General features: G+C 36.6%; 1 protein-coding gene across 1 annotated transcript in view; it reads right to left on the bottom strand.

Annotated features, from left to right (window-relative positions):
• The window catches only part of ANOS1 (anosmin 1), a 140017-nt gene that overhangs the window by 38771 nt on the left and 80065 nt on the right, over positions 1 to 21181 (bottom strand). The window contains exons 4-6 of the mRNA XM_054054289.1: positions 18660 to 18882; positions 14181 to 14365; positions 7951 to 8080 (exon numbers count right to left, since the gene is read on the bottom strand). Of these exons, the coding sequence (XP_053910264.1) occupies positions 7951 to 8080; positions 14181 to 14365; positions 18660 to 18882 (538 nt within the window). The remainder of the gene's footprint in view (positions 1 to 7950; positions 8081 to 14180; positions 14366 to 18659; positions 18883 to 21181) is intronic.

The following is a 21181-nucleotide window of genomic DNA, read 5'->3' on the forward strand; positions in this document are numbered from 1 at the left end:
AATGGCTTATTCCTGTTATTTAACAGGGCTCTGAGTTCAATAACAATGGATGCTCCTGTTTCCTCATGCATAGCACTTTAGTTAAATGGTGATGGATGTCCCTTTTTCCTCACACGCATAAATCAATCTAACTTTTTGCTATAGAAGTTACAAAGCATTCTTTAATTTAAGAATTCTGGAAATTTAACTTAGTTTTCAAAATAAAGAGAATTTTTTTTTCTCACTCTTTTTTTTAAATGAGCTTGCAAACCAGTTCCCTTTACTTTTTTTTCCTGGCTTTGGCGAAGCAGTGTCCTTATATTTATTTCTTTACCTATGAAGTAGCCAACAACTCCATCTTAAAGTATACAAAGCTATTTATTTTAGAAGGGATAAATATAAGACACTAATTGAGTTAAATGGTTTGCACTGTTTAGCTAACATAACTTTTCATTTACTTCTGCAGTTTAATATACTAAGTAGATATAAAATGAAATTTAGGTACAATAAATATAAACAGAATCATGATTCATAAATCCCAAATCTTTCAGCTTCACTGATTTAAAATGTTAGGGTTTTTTTTATGTTATATGACAATGTATTATGGCAATAAAACATTTATAACTTGAAGTGCAACATGATCATATTACTGTAAGTGAATTATTCAGGTTATCTCCCAGAAGTACTATGCATCATGTATTATGTATACAAAACATACTGGATAGAATTAAAATGTTTCAGAGAATGTCTTCACAAACCCTTAGATATAAGCAAAATCAATTCTAACCACAAAACGTTTGTCTTCATTCTGCACCTATAAAAAAAAACCTCTGAGAGTCATTAAAATATCTAAAAGTTAAACGACAAATTTACTCTTCTAGCCAAAGAGTATTACATAAACTATTTTAAACTTCTATTTACCAGTTTTTCATGTCTAAAAGCAAATGTTTTCTTCCTTTTCAAATGCTTCTCTCTCCATAAGAATGCAAGATAGTGTGTAATTTTCCTTGTATAAAGTTAACAATTGACTAGAACAGAGCTTTTATATGTCTCAAGAGTCATAGGAATTTGGTTTTCTTTTAAGGTAACTTCAAACATCCCTGTTTTTCTCAGAAACATAAGCAGAAAAGGAAAACAGTAAGAAAGAACTCAGTGCATATTGAAACTAATATATCATTTCTTCTGACTTCTATAGCACCAGCATTTTACCCTGTACTTTCCATAATTCCACAGTTTATTGAAAACGTTACTTTATCAGTAATATTTCTTCTTTGTTCACTAGAAACTGTCCAGTCAGCAGATGAAATGCCAATCCATATCTAAAACAAAATGTAGTAGTGTTTGTCCTTTGCTATAGGAGAATGTAAACACTGTATTAAAAATTATTGGGCAACTACAGTTAAGGAAAGAATAAATGTCCCCTTAAGGGGAATATACATGTGAAACAATACAGCAATAGCAGAAAAATTTTCCTGAGCGCCCCCTCTCTTCAAAGTCTGTCTTTTGCAAACCTTGCAAATGTCCTCCACAAAAATGCCTTTGAACTGGAGGAAGAGTGGTTGTGGTAGCAGCAGAAGACAGAAAGGAAAAAGATTTGCAGTTGATAGTCGTGAAAAGGCAAGACATTTCAAAGTGCCACATTTTCCTGAAGACCTTTTTTAAAAGTAGGAGACTTAGCTGGAGAAAACAGTGAACTAAAAGGACATAAGATGTCAAAGATGAACAAAACTTGATTTATTGCAATTTTGCATTTATTCATTTGAAAAAATGTGTCTGATTCTACACACACAACATTAAAATATTTCTTGGATTTGGGTTGTGTTACCTGAAATACGAAGCCACTTAGCGAGCATTTTATACTAACTGAGGATCCATTCCATACTATTTCAATACAACTATATAATTTATTCACCTGTTTCTGTGACACTCAGAACTATTACACTGTGACACTCAGAAATATTACAATTGACAAAAGTATCATTTTGTAAGCCAAACCCCCAAGAATATTGATCTTTTGTTTCATTGAAAGGACGGAGTTTCTCCAACAAAAACAAACAGGTGAGCAGCAAGGCACAATATTGTGATCTCTGTGATCAACAGGAAAAAAACACCAAAGACCCAAACCCACTCTGAAAAAGAGAAAAAAACAAAGCAAACAAAAAAAAACCAAAAACCCAAAATACCCAATATCTCTTTGAAGCCAAAGCTCTTCTCACAGGAACCAAAACAAAAAACCTCCTCAAACCCCAAAACCTTGTTAAGTACAAGAGCATGTTCCTCCATAATGCATGCCTGCCAATTACCAGACAAAAGATTAGTTGGGTTTTTTTCTGACTTTTTTAAGCCTTCACCATTGATTGGAAAATCCATGCTTTCACAAGATGCTCTGTTATCCTTATGTCTATGCAAACACTAAAAGCAGAGTACAACTCATGCTGAAATACATCAAGACCTAATAACTGCTACTGATTTATAAAGCTTATATACATAAGGTGTTTGTTAACCCTAAAATGAAGCTAAACTGGCATTCTGCTGACTGTAAAGCTAATAGCCATTCTGTTGTTAGTCTTCACAGATCTGTGATCCCTTTGACTGAATGCCCACACATACAATTCAGCTACATGAACATTAAATTACTGAAATGGAAACTACTGCCAGTTTTTCAAACATTAAGTTCTGAAATTTATACACACAAATTTATCTGAGTGTTAAATCAAATTCTTTGGTTTGCAGAAAAAAGTGATGATAGTTGTAGCTTTTCCTTTGCAGTTTATAATACAACTCAAATGAAATAAACGTCATTACATATATACTAGAATTTGGCGCAGGCAGCTGTCCTCAAATCTGAAAAAAATCTGGTCTCAGCAGCCTGACAAGTAAATCACTTCTCTCTGCTAGAAATGATAGCTTCATTAGGTCAAGGCTGAAGCTGCTGTTCCAGCACATGGAGTAAGTACTGCATTTGTCTGGATTGTATCTGGCTTAAGTATACCCAAAGGACTTAAATTCTTGTCTTGCTGACTAGTAAAACTCTGTCTCCAGTGCCCAAAAGGGAGGCTTACTTGCTGAAAATAAAAGAAAAAAAGAAAACCCTCACATCATCACCATTTCAAAATGCACATATTCCCACACTCGTATTTGTAAACACAGTGATAGATTTATATTTTCACTAAATTCTTTCAATCAATAGGCTCTGGAAACACTTTGCACTGTAACAAAGCAGTACGGGCAAGCTATGTACAAAAATCACATCATACACTGCTGCATCCACTTTGGATTTAAATGTGGTAACTGAAATTAAAACTGTAAATGCTTTGGAATATATGTCAGAAAAGAAAATACTGACTTTGGAACCAGAATTTTCATTCTGAACTGTAAAAGTGATAACAAGTTTGACTCTAATTAAAGCCCTTTTTATAAAGCTTTTTTCCCTGCCTTAAAATGGATCTCCCATTGCTATCTTTTAAACATTAGACCTTCCACCTCTAAAAATCTGCTGAAGCTGCTCTATAGACAAGTTTCCAACCATTAGACAATTCCAAGGCACAAGCAGGGGGACTGGCTTTGCCCAGTGGAAATGGCACACATAAACCAGCTGTGCAACAGCATAAAAAAATCATTGGTCCCAGAGGAGCAACAGAAAGAATTTTATTGTCAGAAGCCAGTGTCTGTTCTGGTTTTACTAACACTCAGTAATGTATGCATGAAATCACATCCAACATGGTACTTATGTGCTGTGAAAACAAAGTTGTTTGCTTCCTTTTGCTTGACAATTTCCTGTGTATGCTAGCAACTGCCTTCACGTTAAAGATGAAAACCTTGAGCAGAGGTAGAAGTATTGTAAGGGTTAGGTTCACTGTGTTCATCTTATAGCCTCTTTGTGTCTTAAACAATGGCAGAGTAACTAACTACAGATCAGAAAGACATTATACTATTTGGAAATGACTAACACCAATCGCTCTAGTTGACTGCAGTCTCTGTTACTCAGAGTTCATTCTCATCATAAATCGTAAAAAAACCTACAAAAGAAGCCTAAAAACTCTTACTCAAATGTAACAAATTAAACGTTGCATTACTAGTGCTGAGCAGCTTCTGACCAGTTGGGTTAGACTATGTGGTGCCTGCTTAATGGGAGAAAAGTATGGGTAGTTTTTCATCCAAGAGGAATCATTTATGGGTCATAGGAAAAGCCCTCTCCTGCTTCCAGAGAAAATGAAGCAGCTTGGAAATAGCCAGTCAAAACATGAAGAGAAACAGATTTGTACCTTTGGGGATCAAAAATGTTCTGTCAGGCACTTGTTAGCTTTATTTATTGCTATTATTGCAAATTGTTGCCACTCAGTTGAAGATGAAAAGGAAAACATGCACTATTTAAAACCCCTGAAAAGTGAAGTGAAAACCAGTGTCAAAATAGCAGAAAGTTTTGATCAATTTTAGCTGACAGTATCAATCTGAAAGTCCATGTGCAGAGTCCTACTTCTAGGAAAGAACCCACTCTCCTAGGTGCAGCATTCACTTTATCTTCTAGCCACTCTGCTCCAAACAGATAAGTATAGGCTAATCTGTATTTCTTGTAATTTTGGAACCACATTTTGGCAAAATAAAGCATCACTTCATTCCCTGTGAAGGGCTATGTCAGATAAGCACATGAAAACCCTTCCTTTTCTCTATAAAAAAGAAATAAGCATAATAAAAAAATTCTCTGTGCTTAAGGTCTGAATAGTTCATAAATGATCTCAGCTGTGTCACTTTATTACTTACAGATTAATTATATAAATGAACACATGAGGCAGTGTAGAAGAGTTAATAAATCTTCACCTCAAATATTTACAGTATAGTAGCATCAAAAGTTACAGTAGATAAAACATCAAAACACAACTAAACGAAGAATGGTAAGCTGGAACGCTTAATGAATACTCTTGTTTTTCTGTTTTTGTCTTTTTTATGCCTGGCAAATCAAACTAATTTGGTTAAGAAGAAGCTGTATTTAGTAATAGAGAAGTACAGCACCAACGTTTTTGAACGTTCTTTTTAACAGCTTAAAACACTTAGTGAGACTTTCTGGTGCCATAGTCCTCCCTAGGTTTAGATTATATATCATGTTTTTCTTCCTTTAATGAAAAAAACAATCCCAAATAGTTTGCTACTAATGAGAATTTATGAGCAACTGGTAAGAGTTCAGCATCTTGTATGAGAAACTGTCTTAAGAATTGCTGTCATGTTTCCTGATCAAAGAGTTTATTTTTGAAGAAAACTTCTGTTAAGTCTGATGAAGATAATAATCTTCTCTTAGTCTTGGCACAACACAGTCAATTCAAACAGTACAAGAACTAATGTGAATTTCTGTCCACACTTCACGCAAATGTAGCTCAGGCAGTCAGCAACCTTCCAAAGGTGATGTGCCAAAATTCGCTTTCCTTTTCCAAACTGGAGGTTAAATGTGCCTGCAGGAGTTCAGCATGGGCCAGTAGATGCTGGCACACAAAAAAATAGGCCCATCTAAGCAGCAATTTCTTGCTGCTCTGCCAGGAAGGGGCTGTCTTTTGCCACTGAGCTCCAAAGCAGTAATTAGATGTCTATATGATACTGTAACTGCTACTGCACCTACTTGGGGACATGGAGGCTAAGAAATACTGACTGAAGCATCCCATTATCCTCCCCAACAGTCACCACTTAGCAGTGTCTTCATCTGCATCACGGAGTGCTTCTACACATTTCATCTGGCAAACACAGTACCTTTAGAATAATCACTGACAATACTAAAGCCTCTAAATCAGTCAAATGAGCTGCCAGAGCAGGATGATTTTGGCTACAAAGCTGTAGCTAACTGAACTCATTGGCATTTGCCTGGCAATTCACGATTCTCTGCCAAGAGCTGGGGTTTAGATTTGAAAATCGTTATTTTGTGGGTTATAGAAGCCGTTTGAACAATGCCAGTTGTATACTTTCTGCCATTATCACGATACTGTCACCTCCACCAGACAGTCATAAGCAGCACTCAAGGAGACCAAGTCCTTCAGAAGAAGCTGCAGAGACTCATGAAAAATAGGACTCTGGACAAGTAATCACGTCAAAACCACAAGCTCCTGAAATGCAAATCATAGCCAGCTGGGATGCTATTCTGTAGAAATACCTCTATGTGCTTATCCTGCTCTTATGCTGTTCTCCAAAAACCCGCTTTTGGCTGGGCTCACATACTAGGCTAAAGAGACTTTCAATATGACTTGCCATGGATCTTCTTATATTAATTACCAGTGTAGGTATTTTGAACAGTATATTCCTGTGGCCAGCACACTCAGTAGGAGACAAGGTTTTTGGAAAGTAATACAAATAATGCCTGAAAATGTCATGCTGAAGCCAAAACCTCAGTGATATCATGATATACCTTTATGCAATTACAATTACAGTGGTTCCAAGCAGAACAGCTGGAAAATCTTTACAAACTCAGCAAAACAACTGACAATGATCTGAGTTAGCGCCAAACTGAGCAACACAGTGCTGTATTTGCTGATATGTGCCCATGAAGAAAAGCAAGAAGAAAGCTAGTGCTGCTGCTGACGCCTTGCAGTAAGCTCAACACAGCTTGAAGGTGGTGTATATTTGATGTGACTGAAATTATATGCTACCTAAGTATAACAAATTCTTGAAATAGTTCTTCTTTTATACTTGAAAAGTTTTGTGGTCACAGCAGTAATGGGATAGCTATGCCAGATAACCTTCCTACCACAAATATGGTTAGAGCACCAAAAAATTATTGAGTCTAATGTATACTTATTCAATAAGCAATTTAACCATCCATACCAGCAAAAGCACTCAAATGTCTCTATAATTGCAACTACAATAACATCTTTTTCTTAGGAGTAACTGTGGCCAAACAGCAACTTGAAAGCCAGCACAGGAATCCATAGATGGCAACTGCCTGTATCACAAGATAATACTATCTGCAGAATGAGGATGAAATGCATTTCTTGAAGTATGTGTTATACAAGTGTAAAGATTCTGTCACTACTAAAATAAAGACAAGTCTTTCTGTTAGAAACTACCTCCATTAGTAGAGTGAAGAGTGACAGACTCATTCTGTAGCACTAAAGTCAACTAGCAGAGTCTGGTACACCCACATTACCAACTGCCTCTAAGAGAGGGTGACCACATCTAGACCGTCTGTCTGTCGGGAATAGTTTCTGGCCTGTGCTAACTCCTATACTATGCCTGAGAGTCATCCCGGAAAATACCGTTTCACATGGGTCAAAGGCACATCACAGACAATGCCAGCAGCTTCAAGGGATGGGAGATATGTTTCCATCTCCCTCATCCTCCAAGTAACATTTACTGGTACAGAAATAATTTCAAAGTTATTTCATTACACGAACCCTTGCAAAACCAGAAATGGCAACAAAAATTCCTACAATACTTTGTGGATTGTCTGACATGCCTTTCTAATGAACAGGAACATGCTACTTAGCATTTATACCCTTTTTATTCTTAAGGCCTTACAATAAGTGCTAGCAAGGGGAAAGTTATATTAAGGGATCCTGCAGTTCCATCAAAACAATGCTGCTAAAATTATTTAGATGCGGGAAATAAAATGTTTCAATACTCTGCTAAAAATACGGCCTCAACATATTTCTCGTAACTAAAAAGAAAAATAAGAAAAACCTCTCGGAGTAATACACTGAAATCCCAGTTTCTTCATGTTTCATAATCAGGGTCATGTTGTACAAAATCAACCATACAGAAAATGTTTAAAAGGAGGTTTATTCACTGAGACCCCTACTAATAAAAGAATAATGACATCTTTAACCTTTAGGTCCTTGGCTGACTTCAAACAAATGTCATATCATTTCTAAAACCAGTGGCAAAACCACCCAAAACCTGCTAAAAACCTTCTGCCACAAAAGCAGGCACACCAGGTTGTGCTCCACATGTGAGTGAGTGGAAGGTGAGCACCAGACATAGTGAACGAAAACTAACCTTTCGAGGATCGGAAGTGCTTGCTCGGTGCTGTGAAGCCTCTCGTTCCATGCACATTTACAGCTGCCACGCGGAACTGGTACCACCTGCTTGCTCTGATGTCTGGCAGCCGAACCCGCTCATCTGTAGTCTGGTGAGGAAAATAGCACACTTACACTTGTTGTTCTGACATGGATAGTTTTGCTAACCTCTCCCATGCAACACCAGTTACTCAGACTAAAGAGTAATGGTGTTCTTAAATACACACCAGTGTCAGCACGCTGTGTACAATTACCTCGCCTGACTCCAAACAACATTTTGCGCTGCAAAGCATCCACAGTTGTGAACAAAATCATACAACCACCCAATTTTACAGTGCATTCCTCTTCTGGAAAAAAAAAAAAGTAACCTTTAGAAAACAGGTGAAGCCTGTAAATTCACAAAATTGGTTTTCCATTTATCAGAATCTTCACCATTGTACAGGGTCTAGTTGTTCAGGTGTTGACATTTCAGGGAACTCATCGTCCCAGGTCACAGGACTGATTTCTGCAGTTCTCAGTTCTTAGAATTAGGGGTCCAAAATGGCTTCATGAAAACTGGTGTTGTGAGAAGCTGCCTTTTCTGGTTCATAGGAATCGCAAAACCCTCAGGTAATAAATGTAAGTCTTTCTAAGATATTTGACATTTATGTCAAAAAGACACTCACAGCTTTAACTCTTCCCTGCAGACCTTTCTCAGGTCATAGGAGATGACCTTTTCATCAACAACATCCACTGAGACTGCTAGTGTCATGAGTTCTATTTCCACCTTCTGTGGGGAGTGCCTTAGCTGCCGAAATATAGAATAAGCATAGATGCACTCTGACCCCTTTCAGTAGGAGGTGCTTTATGTGCTCTTGTTCTGAATTCTGCTTTCCTCTATCTTTTTCTTTTCCCTTTATACTTCTAACGAGCTATCTTCTGCACCGTTTCTTATTTTTCCTAAGGTACAAACACCAGAGCTGAAACATAGCCTCATGGTAACCCCTGAACCACTGCCAAGCATAGAAGATGTAGCATTTTTGTAGAACTCATCAGAAATTCATCCATTTGTTTTGGATTTTACTGTGGCAATTAACTGTCAATTATACAGTTTTCAATTTACTTTAGGGTGTCATTTTTATTGTGGTTTAATTTAATTCTTTAATCAAAATAGCACATGAACCTGAACCAAATGTCCTGTATATGTCTAAATACACTATACAATCATTACTGATTATCATTACTGACCAAACATGCAACCTCATCAAAAATGTAGTGACAACAATTTATTTTCATACGCTCTTGTTTTCTATAACTTTAAAAATCCGTCTTCCTTGTATAGGATTCAATGCTATTTGCAACGATGCCAAGCAGGGAAAGTCTTTTTAGCTTAAGCAGGGGTACCAGTCTCAGTGCTTTCACTGTCTGCCTCACCTTCTTTCCTTTTTTAGCTTTTGTGTTACCTGTAGAATGTATTACCTTGTCCTTTCCAGAGAAGAAAAAGTCTACCTGAACCAACTCTTTGCCATTATTTTCAATCTATGGGGTACTCAAATGTGCTAGGTATTTCCAGCAAGCATGAACACATATGCAAGAACTTACAGTTAAGACATGACAGTGACCCAGAATAAAACAAACTGTCACTATATTAACAGAAAAAAAGCCCAAAGGATATGCCCAGGCTACTGAGATCAATGTCAGGATCAATATCTAACTGTAATTAACTCATTACAATACTGTGGGTTTTTAAATAGAGATTTGCTGAAATTAGGTACAAGGCTAATAATCTGAACAAACAACCCCAAATTCTTCAGCCAAGGAATCCTGTTTGTCACGTGCATCAGCTCAGTTATTCTGCTAAGACTGGTTGAAAGAATGGGTTTCAGTTGTGCCAGTCTTCCGAGGCAACTGTGAAGTACCGTAAGATCAAATAATATGTCAATCCATATCACCAAAATTATTTTGAATTATGAAAGTACTTTGGCATCTCTAAGCAACCTTTGCATAAATTTAACAATTTTCAAAAAAGAGCTAAATACTACTGAGGTACCTTATACTGCCTTAATGGTAAACTGATTTTTTATTTTATTTAATGGCTTAACTTAGTTCTTACTACTTAATTATGTTTGGAGCTGAGATCATAATATTCAGAGTCCTTTCAATATCCATCTTATAAAAATGTAAGCCCACTTAAAGGTATACTGAGTAGTATTACAGTAATCAATGGACCGTTTCACTGTGTGCATTCTCTTTCTTTCACGTCATCAATCCTGGATTCCCTTCTGTAGTGCAAAGGTTTAATGGAAATGGGAGAGGACAACCTTGTCCTGCTGAGTTCTTAGTTCTACACCTTCTTTTGAAACAACGCGCAGTGATAAAGAATTTGCAGTTCAGAGAGTGAAAGGATATCACCCAGGGTATCAGAAGAACTGAGTCTATGTTTCCTCTGATACAGAAGAAACCTCACAGTGCTGCATCCATTATATCAAAAGACAGAAGGCCTCCCTTATTTGGAGTGAACTTGATCCCACAAAAGGTGGCCACTCTCTAAGAATGCTTACCAAAGCAAGCCCTCTCCTGAGTGATGGAGAAATAAACCTCTCCTGTATAGGACCAGTAGTTAGCTCCAACATGGATTTCTCACTGTCAAGAGCTGAGAAACTTTTTGTGATCCTCAGAACCAGAATTTTTTGCTCTCTCAGAAACTTGAAATTTTAAAAAAGATTAGTTTTAGACAATTCCAAGCTGAAGCACTTTTTGTCACAACCAAGCTGGCAATAAATACAGCTCCTTATGTATTTTAATAGATTAATAAAATAATAAGTAAACTTCATGACAGTCTGCCCATATGTATACATATGTCTGTGTGTGCGTTTGTGTTCGTATGTGTATTCACACACACACATACTTGACAACCACTCATGCAACACAGATGCCTGAAAATAACTGATCTGACATATGTGAAGTAACTTCATTAATTAACTTAATGCGATTAATTATCTAAATTTCCAGTGTAAAGAGTAATGTTATTTTTAGAAAGCATTAGCACCAAATAGAATTAAAAGTTTGTTCACAAGATATACAGTATTCTCATGGGATAGGGCAGTGGGTCCTGCTCAGCTGTTTAAACCTTAAAAAACAGTAGTGTAAGAAACTTAACATAACAACTTAAGACACTGTACATCATAGCCTAACTACACTAACAAATATCTTGGAAAATATTCCATACTTTTATATTAACCATTGGAAATTAGTCAAATGGTTAGCTACGTCATGTTTTCACAAAAACATGCAGCAAAAAAATAAGGTTAACAAATCCTTTTTTCCTGAATTTAAAAATAACTGAAATTGTTTTCAATTGCTTGCTTTCTTCATATACTTGGAGTGTTAAAAAAATAAAGAATTAATTAATGAAATAAATGATTCCTAGATTGAGCCTTCCTCCTTAAAAAGAAAACATCAAAAAATGATCTTTTGACATAATAAAATGCAAAGGAAACCAACTTTTAAAAAATTATTTCTTCAATATCAAGAAAAAAATGTATGTAAGTCATGAGAAATTACTTGCAAATTAGCTCATGTGAAGGCAACAGAAAACAGCAAGTTATTTTGAAAAGTAAACACCTTAAAATAAATTTATTGAAAATTTTAACCCCATTTATTTTCAACAGATAACACAAAAAGAATATTGGATGAGGAACTCTGATAAAATATCATGAAAATTCTTATAATTTATAAGGTGCTAACAATAACTTTGCAGAACTGCACTACATATGGGCATAGGCATAGAGAAATTCAGATCCTCACCCACAGCCTTTTTGATCTCTGCTTTTTACGTGCTCTCTAGCTTAAGTTGCAGAGTAATGAAAGAGTCAGCATCATCTTCCCTGGGCTGAGATGCCCTAGGATTCTCAGCCGAATGGCTGAGCTCTTTGCAGCTTTTGTCTACAGTTAAGGTCTGACCCTAACATTTTGGAATCATACAAGAAAAAAATCTCAGTTAGGAGGATGAGAAAAGCCCAGAGGCTATGCACACAGTCACTTTATTCAGAGTAGATATCTATCCATCCTTGTTGCTCATATCACAAAATAAATTCTATTGTATGCAACCAAACTTAACAAATATGACTGCCTGGTGGGATGTCTAAAACAACAAACACCACGGAGGCACATGACTCCATAGAGACAGAAATTCTGATTACCAGCACCCCTCAAGGCACCCAGCTTGTGTGTCCCATACAGTATACACAGTTCACAAAGCCAGTCAGGCATCCTGAAGCTTGTTCTGAACTGACATCCCCTGTGGGGTCCATCACACAATCAAACGTGTCTCTTGTGATGCAGAAGGGACAACAAAGTTCTCAGAAAAATGTCAGTTGAAGTAGGCTTCTCCTGCCACAGAGATTAACTCGCCTCCTTCTGCCTGTATGTAACACAAGCCCAGGAAAGGCGGCTGTTATGATTCTTATCACCCTTGCACAGGAATACATCTCTGAAATATTCTCTCTTGTAAATCTATTGCAAGAAGGCAGAGGTTTGTGTATGTTCCACTACTCTATACAGAGTATACACAGAGCATGCGTCCAGAAATGTGTATGAGGTCTGTTTCTGGGATAAGAAAAAGCACAGCAATGTGACACCTTTGCAGTCTGGATCCACCAGTCAGAAGAGTCGGGCTTTTACAGTCTAGCGTATATATATGGCACAATAACAGTGAGGAGTAATTCAGATGTGGCTCATTTCTGCTACACGGTATTTTCCTAGTAGCAAAGCCAGGAGGCTGTTTGCTGAATATGGAGAAGGCAGATTAAAGAACTGCACCTCAGCTGAGAGATAATACATTAGTCATGGCAACTTTATCAGGTTTGGAAGTGTGTGTGTTCCCTTGGGCTTGCACAAGCACGGTTTCACACCAGGCTCTGCTGCAGTGCCTTTTACTGAGCAAGACACACAGTGACAGTCTCCTACAGCACCACTTTGAAGCTAAGAACTTCAGTTCCAAGTGTTCAGTTTCACAATCTGATTTTAAGATAAATATTACTATACAATCTGAACTGAGAATGAACACAGATTATCAGAGAATTTAAACCCCTTACATATTTATATTTATATTTATATTTATATTTATATTTATATTTATATTTATTCACCCTTTCCTTCTTTATCCTAGCTATAATGACATTTTGTAGGTCTTTTCAAAACCATCATTTTGCTTTTCTTGTCAGCGGGGATGAGGTTGAAGCAGTTTAGATAAATTATTGGAACTCTGCCATCCAGGTGGACTGTCAGCATGTTAAAAAACAGACTGAAACTGGGAAAGAACTAAGTGAAAATTTATGCTCTGTTGGCTGCTTCTCATTAAGAGACATTCGCTCATGAATCTTACATTTTCAGTCTGTATTGCACTGAGTGATAAGAGCATGACATCATAGTCTTTTCCAAATTGGGAGGGTAACATCTGAAAAAAAGAACTTTACAAAGAATAAAGGATTTAATCCTTTTCACTCTCTGTTTTATCTTTAAAAATTAGATAGCCTTCTCATCAACCATATTTCTTACCTTTTTTATAAGACCCAAGCTGTGTCTTGGAGACTGTGCATGGACTCCCACTGACCTCAAAAGGACTATGTGTCTTATATGCTTCCTTCAATGGACTTTGGTATCTAATTCTACATTTTTCAAGTCATTTGTGGGTTACAGAAACTTTGGAATTCCCATCTGAATAGATCATAAGTATATGCTTACAAGAAAGCGCCACTCACTGGCCTTAAGAGCATCAAGCCTCCAGCTAGTTCTATAGATTTTTATCTATAGAGAGCAAACCCACAGAATAAACTCATTTTGAAAACACAAACCTCTCAGTATTTTTCTTTTGGGGACAAGAAAACCATTGTTTACTTCTTTACTGATACATTCACACAATTTTTATGAAGTCATTTTCAATATATACCAAAAGCATTTGATGTTTCTATAACTGGAAAACAGGAAGTGAAATACTGAAGTTCATTTCTCCTGCATAAATCTAGGAAACAGTTCATTGAGCAGTGAAGGAAGGCCTTGGGGATCTGGATTCTGTTTGCAGCTCTGTCATGACCTGAAAAGAGACCCCATAAAGAAATCCCTCTGCATCAGCCTCCCCATCTGTAAGTGATCTAACTTCTCTGATCTGAAAAGGACCTTTAGATCATGGTCTGAAAGTTAGAGATCCATATCACTTTACAAAGAACTGACCTGTGCCACAGTTTGCCAGTCAGTAGCATCATCCTCACTTGGATGGATTCCTTGATTCCACCTCCTCTGAACAACATAGATCACAGGCTCAATAGAAATATTGAATTTTGAAGACCATTTCACCTCCAGGTCTCCAGACTGAAGTTCTATGAATTTTAATTCTTTCCGGGGTTTCAGTGGAACACCTGTAATGTGAACATGCAGACGAAAATAAGCGAGCGATTTACAGGATGCAATCAAACCCTATGTCGATGAAGCTGTACAAAAAAATAATTTAAAAAGGACATTGTTTGGTCAGGCAGAAGGAAAATAGGCTGATGAGCCTATTTCTTTATTTCATTTAAAAACTAAAGGATCTGAAAGTTATAAGCTAAAATTGATCTCAGAGAAAACATTTTCCAAATGTATTTTGAAAATCTAGAGAAAGTTACCTCATTATAAAATGACACTGAGGGACAGTTATTTCTGTTGTTTTTACTGCTGACAATATCACCCTTTTAAAAAAACCTGCAGCAGCTTGAAGCAAAAAAACAACTGTTCAAATTTGACACCTTTTGATTAAACCAACAAATCCAGTATTAGATACAATTCTCTAGACAGACTTTAGAAACTCATATATTTGAGTGCGCAGCATTTTGGCACTTTAGGATATGTCACAAATAAGATTTCTATGCTGACGTATAAACCTTCTTAGCAAGTTATCATATGCACTTAAGTTATTTTGTCATTTCAGTGGGTGTCCACAGAGGTCCAGCTGTACATGTTGGTTTGATAAATTTCTTCCCACTCAGACTACCACAGATGATTGAGTACCAAAGTTTCCTTGGGTGAGCAAACCACTTTTATATCTTAAGAGGTCTTCTCCTAAATCTTATCATACAATTAGCTATAAGTAAATAAAAATTGATATTGTAGCCCTTGAAGAAACCTAAAATCAACGTCAGGAAAATCCAGTACTCACATCTGGTTAACATAGCAGTTTAAACCCTGGACATCCTTCCACAGCCAGTAGTCTTTGTCTAATATAAGCAACAGCACGGAACATGCCAGTTCGGATTTCCACATTTGAAAATTCTTCTTTAATTATGATATACAATAATCCTACAATTTGCATGTTAAGAAGATTTCCATCTAGTTTGCATTTGGGGCACTTGGATACTGCAAGTATCTCAGCCTCTCCACTGTTCCATAATTGCATGCAGATGGAGTGCAGCAGCAAAAAACAAGAGCACAGCACAAGTGCATTTTAAAATACTTTTGTAGAACCAGCATCAACAATTTCATATCCAGATGTGTAGATCTAATCACTCTTCAAAGTGCTTCTTATTATGTAAATAGTCAGCCCTTTCATCGTGCTGGAACAAATTAGTCCTCTGAAGTCTGCAGTGTTTAACTGAAAAATTCAAATCACTGACTGCTGTGTGTGTGCAATACCAGAGCCCAGGAAAAAATTTTTGTAAAGGCGTCCTTCAGATGGCACAGGCATCTTCAGGCCATGATAATTAAATGCATGCTGGTCCATCATAAGAAGCTCTACCTTAAATATCGGTTCTCCAGGAATTCAAAAGTGTCCATGGAAGGGCTTTAAAGAGTAGAGGATACATTGTACGATTGTAAATACAGCTGCTCCAAGACTTACAGTTGTGCACCTTTAAAACTGCACACTATGTTTTTAATACAAATTATTTTTATTTAAGCATGAAAGGAGTCTTTAAACTGTGGATAAACATCTGACTCTATCTATCCTATTATGATATTGTTATACCATCATAATCTTAAAATGTCATAATCTTCTCTTCACAATTCACCTTGCCCAGATCTCCTGTTTGGTCTGATGAATGGATTGCTACCATACACTTTTCAGACAAAATTAGTTAGTCTGGTTTAGCCACCCTAAGCCTTTGTTAAAAAACAGTCCTCACACGTTCACATAAGCAGGTACGTCATAACATCTGAGATTTCACTAGCTTCTGCGCAGGAAAAAAGTGATGGGCAATTTTTTAAGCTGTCACCAAATGAGTGTAGAAAGATACACGTCCTTGTCCTTACTTGGGGATGTATACACACATGTTAGACATATTAGTCCATCCCTTTCCCCTCCTTCCTTTTTTTCTACATTTTTAAACTAGTTTACTTCTATGTAGAGATATTGCCCCCATTTCTACCTCTGAAATACCCAATCTACTTTCGTCACTTACTGTTATTTATAGCATCATTACATCCATATAGGAAAAAAAATGATAGGCTATGGAGAAGGGACACTTCCTAAAGTCCTTTACTAGGTGAGATAATGCACTGCAGGGAGGCTGGACTAGATGACCTTCCTGGTCCCTTCCAATCCAAGCTTTCTATGATTCTATGAGTCTAAAGGAGGTGGATGAGGCAGATGACAGAAGAACAGGAAAGAACATTCGATATTTCCAGCAAAGAGAAATAAACAAGTGAGGACTATGTAACTGATTAACAATAGTCCCAACAGAGATGAAAAAATGCAGTTCGAAGATTGTAACAAATGTAAGCCAAGAAACAATTAGAATAGCAAGCAATTGGACATACATTAATCCAACAACATTTACAACATATGACTTTAGTGCAAGCGTACTTATAGTAATATTCTTTTAGGATTGGGCTTTAGCACTTGGTACTAGAGGGTAAACAAATCACATGGCTATTTTATATCTGCTGTTGTGACTAATCTCCAGAGATCTCTTGATCAACAGCGAACTACAGGAGCTTCTGTAGACTCTTAAGATTCAATCTGAGTTCATTTTCTGGCTGTGAGTGCTGTCAAAATGATAAGTACTAAACTTATTCACTAGATCTTAGTCATGCTTTCAGAGTTTGCTCTTCCTTAGTGACAGGAAGGTCATGTACTCCTGGAGGAAATGAATAGCAAGCCTATTCTGCTTCTATTTGTCCTTTGTTTCAGAAAGACAGGTTGAAGAGGCTAATTAGCTGAATTCATCAGCTGAGAAGGCAGTACAGCATTGGGATCACACTTCCTCTGCAAGAAATATGTGCTCTTACAAGCAAGCACCTCCTGCAGATAGGTGATAAGATGTCATAGAAGGTTACTTCTGTTACTATATAATTAGGCTGAACAGCAGTAGGGTTTCCAAGGTGAAGTAACACGATATTCTGTGTCCCCTCCAAAAACACGTTGTTTTATTTCATTTGTTTCTTTGTTTGCTTGTTCACCTTTTCCAAGTGTTAGATTTACTGGAATGCTTTGTAGTTGTGGTATGGAGCCTGATCATGTAAATCACCACACATCCAATAAGGATGCCAGTTAACTCTGGTCATTTTTCTCAAGACGAAAGAAATAACTAAGTGATCCATTCCAATAATTTTGATTTAGAAAGGTGCTGCATATAAGAATGTATATCTTTTTAAAGGACCTGCTCTGAAGTATCTTGGAAGTAAGAGAATTTCCCTTCTGCACTGGAAATATGGATTCCAGTTTTGCCTGCTATTCAAAATACTTTGAGTACTATGTTCATCAGTTTTACTGTTATTCAGCCTCTATGATTTCTAGATCAAATCTTCTCCATTTATGCAAGTAAATAAGACAGTGATTCCTGATGGCCCATCCAGTATACTCAAAGACAGGATTCAGGAGTCAAACCACATTATTTCTGATATATATTCTCATAACAAGAGACATTCAAGAGCATCAACATTTGAGTTTAAGCAATGAACTTTCTAACAGAACATTCCAACTCCATGGAAAAAGAAAATGCCTTTCATAAATGCTCTTTGTTCTGCATTAGGAGTGCATGTATAAAGTTTTTTTTTAATTCCGATAAATTAAAATGAGTTTGTCTAAGCAAATAATTTCTTAGTCTATATGTTCTTTCCCATGAATACCAAGGAAAACATTTTTTACAGAATCACAGGATTCAAATCAGTTAAAAATGTTTGAACACGATTGCTTCAGATGTAAATAATGAATTACTCTCAATATATGTAAATATGATAATCTTTAACAATTTTGTTCTTATGTCACTAAGAACACCCATATCAAATATAATGCATTGATTTGTTCTTTACCAGGTTATGTAACACTTCTTATTTAGAGCTATTTTTACCTGCTTGGTTTATAAACATAAATGTTATTTGTGATTAATAGGACTAGAACTATTTATCATTAAATATTTTCCTACTGCATCGTCTCTCATCCACATCAAAATAAATAAGATTTCATCTAAATTGTCAAGGTTGTTGTGTTTAAGATGATTCATAATAGCCTCATGTTTACATTCCACAGATTTCCAGACATGGGCTTCAAAAGGGAAAAAAAAAAATCAGAAACTTGAGCAGCATCTTTCTCTGGCTTTCTACCCTTTCAGTGTCCAGCCACGTCTCTACTTTTTCTTCCCATCCATACACACTCCTGTGAAATGAAAGGCCTGGTTTTCTAGTAGACTATTATGGCCTGAAGTTATTAGCCCAGTATGAATACATATTAATAATCTCTACCTTTGTACAGATTTTTTGGAACTTGGCACGTATGACCACATCCATTGGAACAGCATTTCTTCACTCCAGAACATTCACTATCAGCTTCACAGCTTTCAACACAGGCAGCTGCAAAACCACTGGCCTTCTCAGGTGCTGGGCAGTCCCCTTGCTTTACAGACAGGATGTACTTAAGGAATTCACAGCTAGTTAGACATTCATAATTCTTCTTGGGGAAAAGAGGCTAAAGGGAAAACAAAAGAATTGCATAAAGTTTTCAACAGGAACAAAAAAAAAAAGAAAAGAAAAAATGTTGTACGTTTTCCAAGACCTCCAAAGGAAAATTCAGATTTTCAGGTTTTGCAAGACTGTCCCCAAAGATTTATATATTCAAGCCACTTCTAAAAAGCATTCCAAGTACAGATTGATCAATTCCCTCAAGTAAGACCACCATCTTTAATGAAATAAAGTTTTTTATATCTACCAGCTTTCCATTTTTTCCTCACATTGGCTGGCTACATAAGTAGCTCAAGGACAAACATTCCCAAAACAAAGGGGAAACAATGGTCAGACAGTCTTTTTTTTGGACTGCGCAACATTCCTCCCTTTCTACTTCGTAACACTTAACTCACAGCATCTGATGTAATGCCGCTCTAGAAAAATATGTGAAATCTTGTTTCATTATACTTTTGAACTGAGTTGGCTAAGAGAAGATTTTGCAGCATCTTTATGTTCCTGCCAGCATATTAGTAATGGTATAACTCTGGAACTAATAAATTCTGATAAAATGATCAGCAGAAATGATAGATTAAAGTAAGATTTCAACATATTGATTAAAGATCAAAGTAAATGACACATCTTTGAGAAATCAAGCCCTAGATGTACAAGAGGTTGCTTCAATGCTTAGACATTTTATAGCACGTGCAGCACTGACAGATTTGCAAGGTTCACTTAAAAGTAAAATTATTAAAAATAGTGTCTAGCACTCTATGGGAAACATTGTGTGTGACATGGGGATTTTACATCCTCTTTTATCTGGTGCTGTACTTAGTTTGGCATGAAAACAGATAGAGTGAGTCCCTCAAAGTGATGGTAGAACTGTAGACGGGCACCCATATAATTGGGATTCTCTATAGCCTGCCTTTCTATCTCAGAGCAACCAAAAACCTTCCACTCCGACAGATCTGATTTACAGACTTCTGTCTTTACACAGGAATTATAACCCACTCTCCATCTAACTAGTAATGCAACCTCTTTCCATATTCAAATATTTTGTTTTACTTATTTTTACTGTTCTCATATTTCTGGCAAAATGAGAAAGATTACTCATGATTACGGAGGCCCAGGTATTTCACAGACTGTATCAGCTTATTGTCCAAAGTCACCACGGTCCAAGAATGTGCTGCTAAGTTACTTCTCCCACTTTGTCCTATTTTTTAATCAGGTTTTAATGATGTATTTGGGTGTAACAGCTTAATCAGCCTACAGGCTGCCAAAATGAGCAGTCGTTATTTATCCTATTGACCCCAGAGATCCTTGGACATGCACTCCTGCTGTTCCCCCCACTGGAACACACCTGAACCGATAATAGCTAAGCCAGCAGGAAATTGAATTTATGGGGAAAAAAGGAGTCATATGAATTGTCTCCTTTTCTTCTTCATACATAAGGTTCCTTTAACATTAGCAAACTTATTCAGTAGATAAGAAGTAGATATTAAGCAGAAACCTTGAGAAACACAAAGCTAAATTGTTGCTTCCAGTTTTTATTTTTTTACAAAACACAGGATGATTGAAAACTCTCTCAAAGGAAAACAGCTTAATCTAATCCAATCAAAAAGTGTCCATGAAGCACACACAAGTCTGAGAGAAAGAAAGGAAAGTGGTCCCGTGCTTTTTTTTTGTGTGTGTGTGTGTGTGTTTGTGTGTATAGGAAGCTAATTTCAAATCCTAAAACATCGCAAATTTGCAGCTAGTTAATTAAAAACTTTATAGCTCCCTGAGGCATAATAGGTCCTCAAGGGTCCTCCTTGTCACCTTATTTCACAGCTCATTTTTCAGTTAGCTGTTAAATGTCCTGCTCTTCATTACAAGCCTTTGAAGTTCTAAATTTAGCTTCAACCCCGAAACACTAATCAGAGAGGGATGCTCACTGGTTTTAACTACAACAGAACAGCGTTCTACAAATATTTTCCTTTTAAACCAATTTTATACATATTTTCCCTTATATCTGGAAACACACAGCCTGAGTGAGAAGTGATATATGAGAATGACACAAATTAGATCCACTAAAACAGCTTTATTACACTACCCTAGAGTTTTGTACATGAGAAAGCAGCTATTAATCTGAGTTAAAGAACTCTTACAAGGGCTGGTTTTCATGAGAAATTTTTAGCTTTTCTTCTTTTGTAACTACATAGATCAGCAATCCTTATTTACACATAGTTCGATCTAAAAATCGTTTTTTAGTTGAAATTACAGCTTTTCCTAATAATCTTCGTGATGCTTAAAATCATTTAAGCATCACACATGCTCTTGCACCAGAA

The sequence above is a fragment of the Cuculus canorus genome, chromosome 1 (assembly GCF_017976375.1).
Source record: "Cuculus canorus isolate bCucCan1 chromosome 1, bCucCan1.pri, whole genome shotgun sequence".
Classification (NCBI taxonomy): Eukaryota; Metazoa; Chordata; class Aves; order Cuculiformes; family Cuculidae; genus Cuculus; species Cuculus canorus.